The following is a 12386-nucleotide window of genomic DNA, read 5'->3' on the forward strand; positions in this document are numbered from 1 at the left end:
TTGATATATACAAGAAAAAGCAAGGGCACCAAAATGGAACCTTGTGGGACCCCACATGTAATTAGTTCCCAGTTGGATGATGCCTGATAGCTTGATACATGTCTCTTTCCTAATAACACCCTTGTTTCCTTCCAGAGATATAAGATTTGATCCATTTTGCAGCATTTCCTGTTACACTATAATATTCTAATTTCCTTAAAAGGATATTGTGATTTACACAGTCATATGCCTTTGACAAATCACAAAATATACCAGTTGCCTGCAATTTTTTGTCTAGTGAATTAAGCACATTTTCACTGTAAGTGTAGATAGCCTTCTCAATATCAGAACGTTTTAGAAATCCGGACTGTGAGTTTGACAGGATGTTATTTGAGATAAGATGGTTATAAAGCCGACTGTACATTACTTTTTCGAAAATTTTTGAGAATGCTGGCAACAGTGAATTTGGACATAAATTTGATGCTATTTCTTTGTCTCCCTTCTTAAACAGTGGCTTAACTTCAACATATTTCAGCCATTCAGGAAATATTCCACTGATAAACGACTGGTTACACAGATAGCTTAATATGTTACTTAGCTCAGAATCACATTCATTAATTAACTTTGTTGATATTTCATCATAACCACTAGATGTTTTTGATTTTAAAGATTTGATGATGGACATTATTTCTGTTGGGGTAGTGAGGGTCAAATTCATATTATGGAAGTTACTTGTACCGTCTGGTCTGAGGTATTCCATAGCAGCATCTACCGAACCTGACAACCCCATCTTTTCAGTAGCAGTTATAAAATGTTTGTTAAAAAGTTCTGCAACACTATACACTTCTGTCACCAATGTATCATTTACTCTTAATGCTATTTGTTCCTCTTCATGTCTGGTTCTACTGGTCTCCTCCTTCACTATATCCCATATTCTCTTTATTTTGATACCTGATATGACTATCTTTTCCTTGTAATATATTTTCTTTGACATCCGTATTACAGTCTTTCATATTTTGCAGTATTTCTTATAATGTGCTGTAGCATCAACATTGGAAATGTTTCGGATTGACAGATACAGTTTTGTTTTTGTTTTACAAGATACCCCTATTCCTCGAGTAATCCATGGCTGCTTTGCAGACTTTGCTGTAACCTTGGTGAGTTTTGGGGGAAAGCAGTGTTCGAATAAGGTAAGCACTTTATTAACAAAAGTGTTATATTTTTCATTCATGCCATGAGCACTGTAAACATCAGTCCAGTGAATGTCTCTGAGGCATGTCCTAAAATAATCAGCTTTGGCTTACTGATTACCCTCTTGAGCTCAGATTTAACAGATTTTATATCCTGTTCAGTATTAACATTTAACAGAAGGCACTGCATGTCATGGTCTGAGAGGCCATTGACTATTGGTTTTGTAATATAATTTTGTTCATTGGCCTTTTCTATAAAGATGTTATCAATGGCTGTTTGTGAGCAAGTGGCTGTCCTAGTAGGGAATTTTACAGTGGGAATTATGTTGTATGATACTGTTACTAACTCAAATAAGTTCTTATTGGGAGAGTATTTAAGGAAATCTACATGGAAATCACCAGCAACCACTATTCCTTTGTTTTTGGTTGTTAAATGGGCCAGTACAGCTTCAAGGTGGTTTAAAAACAGATTAAAGTTACCTGCAGGTGCTCGATATACACTTAATACTATGAAGGATTTTTTGTGAAATTCTAATTCTGTTGCACATGCTTCCATATGCTGTTCTAGGCAAAATTTATGAATGTCTATGTTCTTAAATTTATGACAGTTCCTGATGAATGTGGCAACTCCTCCTTTCTCCATTTCTGATCTACAAAAGTGAGATGCTAACCTAAACCCTGTAACACTTAAAAGTTCTATATCAGTGGTCACATGATGTTCAGAGAGCCAGCTTATGTCAGCTGGGTTTGAAGACTCTAATTCATCTATGCAGATAGTTAATTCATTAATTTTATTTCTCAGACCTCGAATATTTTGATGCAATAAAGATAGCTGACATTTCACATTGACTGAGTTAAAATTGGGTAAAGTTAAAACATCTGCTGACTGTTGAAAATTCTTAACCAATGGCTTTTTATGTTGATGTAGTAAGCTGGAATTATGTTTTTTGATTTATTTCTCAAACTCAAGGTTTGTCTCAGTTCTAACCTCTCTTAAAATTTTTCTGTCCTCCCTACCCTAAAAAAGGGTCTTTTCTGAACCCTATAACCACTGGTATTTTACCACTCATGACAGTGCCTCCCCCTTTAATTTTCCTGCTATTTCCCCAGCCAGTTTACCCTTCCCCTTTCCGTTGAGGTGAAGGCCATGCCTAGTATAATCCCACCTACTGAGAGAATCAACAGGAACCACACCAATGTGTGACCCTGCACCCGACATGAGCAGCCGTTCCAGCTCCAAATTAACTCTCCCGACAGAAGAGTTCAAATGAGGTCGGTCATGGTCCCCAAAAACAGATACAAACTCAACACTAGTATGTTTCAATGCCGATGCAATCTTCGCCAGGTCACACTCTATACTGTACCCAGGATCTCTGTCAATGCTGTTACCTACCCCACCCCACCATAACCACGGTATCTTCCTTAGTGAAATCTTTGCAAAGTGATCCTAAATCCTCTCTCACCTGCTCCAGACCAGCACTAGGTTTAAAACAATTGGTGACCTGGTATTCTGATCCTAGTTCATCCTGCAAAAGTTGGCCAACACCTCTTCCATGGGAACTACCTAACAACAACACTTTCTTTCTCTTTACTGATTTCCCTACATTCTTTCTTTTCAATTTGCTGCTGAAAGTTTGTTGTGCCTTGTCTACACCTGCAACTGCTTGAGGATCACCAGCTTCTAACTGAAGCAACAGGTCAAATCTATTTTCCACATTCACCATGAAGCTGTCAGACAAGGTTCTAGGCCTGTTCCTCCTGTTGCCTGTTTCCACTTCCCACCTCTCTTTACCCTTCTCCCTCCTTAACCTGTCAAGATCTCCCCTGGCCTTGTCTAACTCAGCCTCAAGGGCGGCAATTTTCCCCTCCTGTTCTAGTATCTTCCTATCTCTACTACAAATCCTACAAAACGACTGATGAGTCTCATTTACTTCCCGTATTCCCACGCCACTACAGTCACGCACATGGAAAAAACTACAGCACCCATCACACTAAAGCCCCGACCTAACAATTCTACGGCAAGTCAGGCACTTTTCACTCATGATAAACGTAATAGTTTATGAAGAATAATTCAGTTAAATTACAGATAAAAACGAAAATATGGTTACACAAATTTGGCCTATACGCAACTGTGTGTAAACAAAAACAAAAGTGCAAAGTTTCTGAAACAACAACTTAAACTTTACGCTACTTTCCGGAAATGCTAGTTAAATAATGAAGAGATACGCCAAGTTAAATTGCTGGAGAGAGCAAGGAACAACTAAATGAAATTCTATAGATTTGCTGCAGCAGAACGTAAACAGAAAATACGACTGTACGGTCTTTTCGCGTTTTCTGCTATATTACGTAAAGAAAAATGAAATATTTGATGGCACACTTAAAAGGCACACTAATACACCTATTTACGACGTAATCAGTACTAATCTATATGTTTTATAATCAAAATGACTTATCTTTACGAGAACGCCAAAACACGCGCTAGTCGCCTGCCAAATCGTATGCAGAGCCTCTCCTGGGCTTATGACCATACCGGTTGGACCCTAGCCGAGTGGAACACTGTGGCCTGGTCAGATGAGTCCAGATTTTAGTTGGTAAGAGCCTATAGTAGATTAGGCTGTGGCGCAGACCCCTACCAAGCCATGGACCCAAGTTGTCGACAAGGCATTGCGCAATTTAGTGGTGAGTCCATAATGGAGTGGACTGTGTTCACCTGGAATGGACTGGGTCCTCTGGTCCAACTGAACGGATCATTGACTGAAAATGGTTATGTTCGGCTAACTAAAGGCCTTTTTCAGCCATTCAGAGCTTCATGTTCACAAACAACGATGGTATTTTTACGGATTACAGTGGGCCACAATTGTTCGCGATTTGTTTGAAGAAAATTTGGGTCAATTCGAGCGAAAGATTTAGTCACCGAGATCTCCCGTCACGATTCTAATCTAACATATATGGGACATGATAGAGAGGTCAATTCGTGCGCAAAATGCTGCACCCACGACTTTTTCGCAATTATGGACGGCTATAGAGGTAGCAAAGCTCAGTATTTCTGAAGGGGACTTCCCATGAGTTGTTGAGTCCCTGCAGCACTACGCCGGGAAAGAGGATGTCCGGCACGATATTAGGAGGTATCCCATGACTTATTTCACCTCAGGGTATAGTTTTCACTTTGGTTTTCATTAACGATATGTAGCTGTAATTTTGCTATTCATCAGCATGAGAACAGGAAAGAGGCAAGCAGCTGTCCAGAACGGCACACAAAACGTATCAACAATTAGAAAGCTTCTCGTAAAATGCAAAGACGCCCCCATTTAGAGCGCATATCTCGAAAATAAACCCTAATTCAATAGTTACTGCTAAATTTCATCTTCTGATGTCTGGAGGAAAGGTTTTAGTTTGTACAGAATTGTATCACCAGTTTCTCTCTTACACACGACCGATTTTTAACACCAAGGCAGTTATCAAGTACAGCTCAGTATAAAGTGAAAGAATGTCTTAAAAGACTGTTTACGAGATATGAATTAATTATACAAATTAAAAGGGTATTAGAAATAAGCTGGAGATATCTTCCAGGAATGTGAAGTGTAGAATGAGCTACATGTAAAAAATGGCAAATATTGAATTGAAGGCTACAACTACATTAAGGGATACACAAAATAGGTTAAATATTTCCCGAAATTACATTTCAAGCATCGTGAATCTATTTAGGCGCAAGGCGAACTGGTTTAAGATGAGAAGATTCGTTGGTTAAATATCGGACATTAAGTGACACAGGTATCAGCAGATGGCAGTAAGGACGAAAGACAGAAGAGCTTTGTGTGAATACAGCTTTTCATACAACTGACATTTAAAACGTGATACAAAATACACGACATGTCAAATTGTTTCATTGACAGGTAACGGCAAGCATAATATAGTAGAGCAATTTAAATATAACAGTCAACTTTAAGATCATATTGGAAGAAATGTCAAACAAGCTAATCAACGATTGCTAGTGAATCGACAAGTCGATGGATATTCACACGCGGATAACCCGCTCACCAGACGCGAGAGATTAGTGAGCCCTGCTGTTTAAAGGCCGAATCATGCTCTACAGTTCCAGATGCCCTGTGACTTCACGGTTATAATTTTGAAACTGCTGTTATGTGTTCTAAGTTGTTTGTAATTCCAATATTATGTGCTAAACACATACTGACATTATATTGCGTCGTTTACGACCCATCAAAACAAAATATTGTATACTAAATTATAGCGGTTCGAATTATTTCTGGAAAAATAATTAATGTGGTTGAAGTGTTCAACTCTACACATAATCATGGTGTTATGTATATGTGCGCGACAGTATTTGACGTCAAGACAAGGGGTGAAGCAAGCTGCTGCAGATTTTTCTCCATACTCACATTCAGATTCTTCAGAGCCTGTACGTCTTCCGCGTACTTGTGGTACGAGTCGCAGGCCACATCCCCGTTGTCGCCGTTGGTGCCATACTCAGGATGTTCGTGCAACATCCGATCCCATATATTCTCCCCCTTGCCTGTAAAATGCGAAAGCCTAGATCAAAGATGTCAAACAAGCAGCTGTCATTCAGAGATATCCCTCTCTGTGAGGGAGAATACGACGATTGATTACTACTGTTGGAAACAAACTGAATAAAATAATTAAAATCTCAGAAATAAGTAATTTGTGTTAAATATACCAATATGCTTTCTGAAGGCACAGGCAGACAAATAGGTAGAACGAATGTGTTTTTTGTGCCACCGCCAGTCCGGTTCCATCGACGTACGTTCACACTCTCGCTGCATTGAGAGTTTTTATCGTCCTTTATGCCAACTATACCATACACCCCACGCCACGCCACCTCGGCTACGTGATAGTGCAATGGTTGGCAGGTGAATTAGCTTTAAAAGCGGGACTGCGAAGATTCCCATGTCCAGTAACACGTTGGCGATTTATTCTAAGGAGTTCCTAGTTCAGTTCCTTTTCTGGAGGAGCTTGTAAATACCTGGGTCTCGCAATAGCCGCTTAATGTCAATATTCTCTTGTTAAACTAGAAACTTGACTTAATAGGTTCCCCTCGTACATGTAACCTAAGCATCACCTTTAATTTCGTAGTGCAAGCCGTTGTTAACGTCAGTCATTTGCTTAATCATAACTTACAGACAATTAGTTACGTATTCCATAGACCATTCGAACTATTCTTTTGTGTAAATTATGTGGAACTAGTCAGTTTACAGGTTTAAATGGTATATGATTAGTATTAACATCAACACATTATTTTTTATTCCTACTTTCTTTCATTGCCTGCCAATATCGAAATAGAAATTTTTCCAATGGCAAGGAAGGAGTTGCCCAAGAGATATAGTTTCAGGTTATAATTTAAAATTTTCTTTCCTCCCCGTCAGGCATGCTATTGGGCAAAGGATCAGACATTTTTGTTGCTACATATTGAACGCCTTTCTGGGCTACTGACACCTTCAGTAATTAGTCATGTTTTCCTATATTGTTGTAGGTATGGACAACACAATTATTTTCAAATTTTAATTGATTATTTGCGACGAATTTCATTAGCGAATATATGTTTAGTGTTACTGCGGTTAAATTGCATAACTCTTTGCAGAGATTGCTACATGACGAACGCAGGTGAACGCCACATGTAACGCTTACTGTTCGCTTTTGTTCAACCCTCGCTTATTTGTAAGCGATGGGTTACCCCACAAAATTATTAGATAAGACATTACTCAGTGTAAATATGCAAAATACGTCAGAAGATTGATTCCATAGTTTTCGAGACTATCTATTACACGAGGAGCTAAAGTAAATGAAGTAAATTGTCTGAGAATCCCAGAAACAGGGCTTCAGGGTTTCAGTTCAAGTTTTCATCACTATGTACATCCAAAAAGAAAGGACCATTCTACACTATTTACTGCTCATCTTCTACATCAATTTTTGGTATGACTGTTGTGCAGAACTAAATATAGTGTATTTTCTTTTTAAAATTTAGGGAGAATCCATTTTCAGAGAACAACTTAATAATTCTTTGTAAAACATCATTAGATACCTCTTTTGTTGTTTTCTCTGTAATGAGACGTGTCATAACGTTATATCACCTGCAAAAAGTACCAATTTTGTTTGCTGAATGTTAAGTGGAACTCATTCACACATATAAGGAACAAGAATGGATCCTAAATATAACCCTGCGGGACTCCCTTTGTGATTTCTACCACCACTAAAATTTTCTAACTTTCAAACAATGTCTGAATTATTCAGCATAACTATTCGCATTTTGTTTGTGAAGTATGGTACGAACTATTTGTTCGTTAAGCCATCAGTTCCATAAAGTTTAAGTTTTCCTTAGAGTGTAATATGATCTACACAATCAAATGCCTTAGAAACATCACAAAAGGTATCAAATGGCAACATTTTATTATTTAAGGCTTGTAAAATTTCATGTATGTGTGTGTGTAAATAGCATTTTTAGTTATGTAACCCTTGTTGAATCCAAACTATGATGTGCTAAGCAAATTGTCCGTATATATTTGAGAGATTTATGCTTTTCGAGTATATTAGAAAAAGGTTTCAGTAAGGAAACTGGTCGATAATTTATTAAGTTTTTCTTGTCAAATTTCTTACAAAGAGGCATAACAATTGCATAATTTACCCAGTCTGGAAAAAGTCCCTGTGCTAGTGACTAATTACATATGTTACTAAGGGCATTATATACAGAGTTTGAAAAACTTCTCACAATTCTGTTTGAAATTCCATCACCACCATATGAGCCTTTGTTTTTCAGAATTTTTATAATTCTGTTAATTTCATTCAAGGATCTTGAAACCACTTATAATTGCTTAAAGTTTTCTGGAATAACATTTTTGGTATATTCTCTTGCTACTTCAACTGAAAATTTAAAACCATTTATACTGTTACTTGTAGAGAGTGATTGCTAAAAGCGTTTGAAACCTGCGAATTAATAGTCAGAACATTGTAATTTAGTTTAATTGTTATGCAGTCTTGTTCACTGACTGTCTGTCCTCTCTGCCTTTTGGTAATGTCCTATATACCAAATTATACAACAAGTTGCAAAAAAATTTTAAAATTGCGATATTAATTTTGTTTATTGATGACTAGTTTAGAGTCTAAGCTCATTATCAAATCATCCACTAAGATAATAAGCTTAGGCTCGAAACTAGTCATCAATAAAGAAATTAATATTGCAACTACCACGGTTTTTTGCAATTTATTACATAATTTGGTATGTCTTGTAGTATGCAAGTCATGTTTGTTCTTGATTTATTCTGGTCTTAATATAAATTTCCCTCTTTTCCATACAAGACATTTTAATACCCCTACGCAATAAAATGAAACACCTACAACCGTCCTTATGATATTATTTATTATATAGCTACTAGATGATGATGATGATGTTTGGTTTGTGGGGCGCTCAACTGCGTGGTTATCAGCGCCCGTACAATTACCCAATCTTTGCTCAGTCCAATTTCGCCACTTTCCTGGATGATGATGAAATGATGAGGACAACACAAACACCCAGTCATCTCGAGGCAGGTGAAAATCCCTGACCCCGCCGGGAATCGAACCCGGGACCCCGTGCTCGGGAAGCGAGAACGCTACCGCGAGACCACGAGCGGCGGACTATATAGCTACTAGTTTCGGTGCTTCAGTGCACGATCTTCAGGCCGTGACTGACGCTGTGGGGTTTAACTCCAATCGTATACACCAGTCAACAGTGGCCAACATCTATGAACTGGTACTCGCGTCTAACTACAACAATGATACTACCTCTCCAACTACTTGGTAGTTGATGGCTAGACACAACCTAGTTTTTACAGGTAGTCTGCGGAAACCACTTCATAGATGTTGGCCAGTGATGACCTGATGACTGGTGTATACAATCGGAGTTAACTCCCTCAGTGACAGTTAAGGCCTGAAGATGGTGCATTGAAGCACCGAAACTGGTAGTAGCCATGTAATAAATACAATCATGTGGACGGATGAAGGTGTTCCATTTTACTACTAAATGAATGGCCGAATTTCCTCAAACCTTCAAGCAAAAGTACTGGTAGTAGCCATGTAATAAATACAATCATGTGGACGGATGAAGGTGTTCCATTTTACTACTAAATGAATGGCCGAATTTCCTCAAACCTTCAAGCAAAAGGATGGACATACAGACATTTAATTCCCTTGGTTATCCATAGCTTACTTCCTTTTTAAATTATTTTCTAGATAGTTTATTTTAGGAAAGCTACTTTCGCCTATTGACACAAAACTGCTACGGAATAAATTAAATTTGACAACAGCATTTGATTCTGTATGTGTACCAGAATGCAATCGAAGGCTAGCCCAAATAAACGTTTTGCGTTTGTCTTCATCGCCTTGAAATATGCAGTATTTATCAGAAAAATTTCAGCTGCAAATCGCCAAAACTGAAAAAATATTTAAGAAAGAGTTATTTTTAGTACAGTCCATTTTTCACCTATTGTTTGTTTTAGAACGCAGTTAGGTTCAGATTTGCTTTAACATATATATCTTTTTTACATTTATGGATTACTAATACTGTCTGATATTCAAGCCACATCGACTCTAAGCAACTGTGTAACATAGAAACCTACACTCATTTTCATCGTCTTCATCCTCCTCCTCCTCTTTCTTTCCACTGAATGTCTGGTTGAAGGGCACAGTACACTGCATGATGGTTTTCAGGGATGCAAGGGAGCAGGGACATCAGGTCCTTGTGTTCTGCATCAGCGGTCTTCCTGCCTTCAGAATATAAGCGCTCCGCATTTTATAAACGTGAATCGCTGTGATGGGGTTGAAATCTGTTGATGTGCTATGTTTCCGAGGTCGACAAGTAGTTTTGTTCAAAACCTCAACTTCCTCCCAAAGAACCGAGGGAGAGCAGTTATCTTTAATTTGCATAAAATGGGACTCATCTTTTTCCCGGATGTTCACGTCTGTTTCTTAGCTGGATTTGCAGTTGCTACCTGTAAATCCTGAAAATAATCTTTGGTCATTCCCTGCAAATGTAAGGGTTATTCACTTGAGCGTTTCCTGCCAGTTTGTGCCAGTCCTCTGGAGTAAAGACAGAGATAGCTTTCCTCAAAAATGTTCAAATGGCTCTAAGTACTATGGGACTTAACATCTGAGGTCATCAGTCCCCTACACTTAGAACGACTTAAACCTAACTAACCTAAGGACATCACACACATCCATGCCCGAGGCAGGATTCGAACCTGCGACCTTAGCAGAAGCGCGGTTCCGAACTGAAGCGCCTAGAACCACTCGGCCACAGCTGCCGGCCTAATTTCCCTAAAACCTTTCTTGATAACATCAAGATCTCTCTCAGAAGACAAAAATATATGTCCAGGAAACAGGTAACAATGTTCTATGGAATCAAATGTTCAAATATGTGTGAAATCTTATGGGACTGAACTGCTAAAGTCGTCAGTCCTTAAGCTTAAACACTACTTAACCTAAATTATCCTAATGACAAACACACACACCCATGCCCGAGGGAGGACTTGAACCTCCGCCGGGACCAGCTGCACATTCCATGACTACAGCGCCTTATACCGCTCGGCTAATACCGCGTGGCTCTATGGAATCAAAATTTACGTCGGGTACAATGTGTTGTTCTCGTTCTGCGCTGAGAGTTGTGTTTTTCGGGACACTTAGATATTTAAGCAAATAGGAAACGGTTCCTGAAGCACCTTTTGCAGTCATGTTTTCAGGCCACATACACATAACCGCTATTAATACACAGGCGTATACCATAGTGGTACACCCGAAGTTTTCTCAAATAGAAACAACTTCAAAAGTTGTCTTTGGTGTTGGAAGAGCTTTCTGCAAATCAATAATTATTAAAGAAATGTCTGAATCTTCTTTGCGGCATTCAGCGTGGTACTGATTCAGATTCTAAGCATCTGTGGCTCCAGTTTGATGCAGGCTAACATCTAGAGATATTATATCATGCTGTTTGGATATCCACGCATTATACACGTTACATCTGTCAGTAGGAGACATCTTGAAATTCATATTAAATTTTCTTGCTGACACTAATATTTATGTGTTATATCCGACACTGAGCAAACCATTCCTTTTGACATTAATGTCACAGATTTCGCAGTTCGTATAGATCCTCTTATCTATCTCCTCCTAGTATAATAACTCCTGCACAAAGGGAATCGCTTTGGATGCTATTTTACTCCATTTTCTAAATTGATAAACTCTTATTTTTGTTTTCAATATTTTCCTCTTTGGACAACGTGAGAAACAGATTTACAGGCTTCATCCTCTAACATTTCTGCGTCGTTGGACTTCTTACCAGGATAATGTCATTAGGTATTTCACCACAAATTTTCGTTTGTTTACTCTCGCTGCTCTGGCGGTAGATAAATGATTCCTGGATATCGGAAACATGTCACAAAATATTTTATCTCAAACGCTTACTAAGCCGCCATTTGCATTCTTTGCGTGATATGTATAAGGTAACTATCTTTTATTTCTATTGATAAAATTTTCATGCTTTAACAGACACAAGAACACACAAAAAAACATTTAGTAGATTATAGTTTCCTAATTTATGAAACTCAGTAATTATAGTTTCCTTGTCATTTACCGCAAATGTATAATAATTACACTAACTGGGGTTAGCTTTGACAGACTTCCAGTACGGTCGCATCCACCACCTTGTTTCCTCGCTGGAACAGCATTGTTAGTTGTACAACTCCCGCAGTCTAGTTTCGTACTGTTGTTTTTCTTTTCTCCCATTTATCTTCATTTCTTGCAAATTTCCTAGATTTCTCAGAAGCGCTAGGCAGAGAATAATCTTCACCTTCAGCCTTGTTGTCAACACTAAAACATGTGACTGCAGGAGCGATCGCTGTTGGCTACCGCTAGCTTCCCTAATTGTGCCATTTCGCTTAGCTCCCTCTTGTACTGCGAAACTGGGAGTTGAAAATATTCGAAAATCTTTCTTCTGTACAGTGGGAGAGTGTAAATGGATAATAACTGTTAATATCTTATGGGAAAATAAACGCATAATAAGAGTATCTAAATATGAGGTTCATTCAAATGAAACCTGGTCAGTGCGTCTACCTTTGCCTTAGACGTAAGATGGCACCACGTAACTGCGGGTATGGTGGCGCCAGCTATTGGTAGAGAGACTGACCCGACCGCGTTTTATGTTGCATAGCGCCAGTGTGG

General features: G+C 38.5%; 1 protein-coding gene across 1 annotated transcript in view; it reads right to left on the reverse strand.

Annotated features, from left to right (window-relative positions):
- Positions 1–12386, reverse strand: part of LOC126094804 (myrosinase 1-like) — a 133753-nt gene that overhangs the window by 110053 nt on the left and 11314 nt on the right. The window contains exon 2 of the mRNA XM_049909373.1: positions 5567–5700. Within this exon, the coding sequence (XP_049765330.1) occupies positions 5567–5700 (134 nt within the window). The remainder of the gene's footprint in view (positions 1–5566; positions 5701–12386) is intronic.

Source organism: Schistocerca cancellata, chromosome 8, assembly GCF_023864275.1.
Source record: "Schistocerca cancellata isolate TAMUIC-IGC-003103 chromosome 8, iqSchCanc2.1, whole genome shotgun sequence".
NCBI classification, from domain to species: Eukaryota; Metazoa; Arthropoda; class Insecta; order Orthoptera; family Acrididae; genus Schistocerca; species Schistocerca cancellata.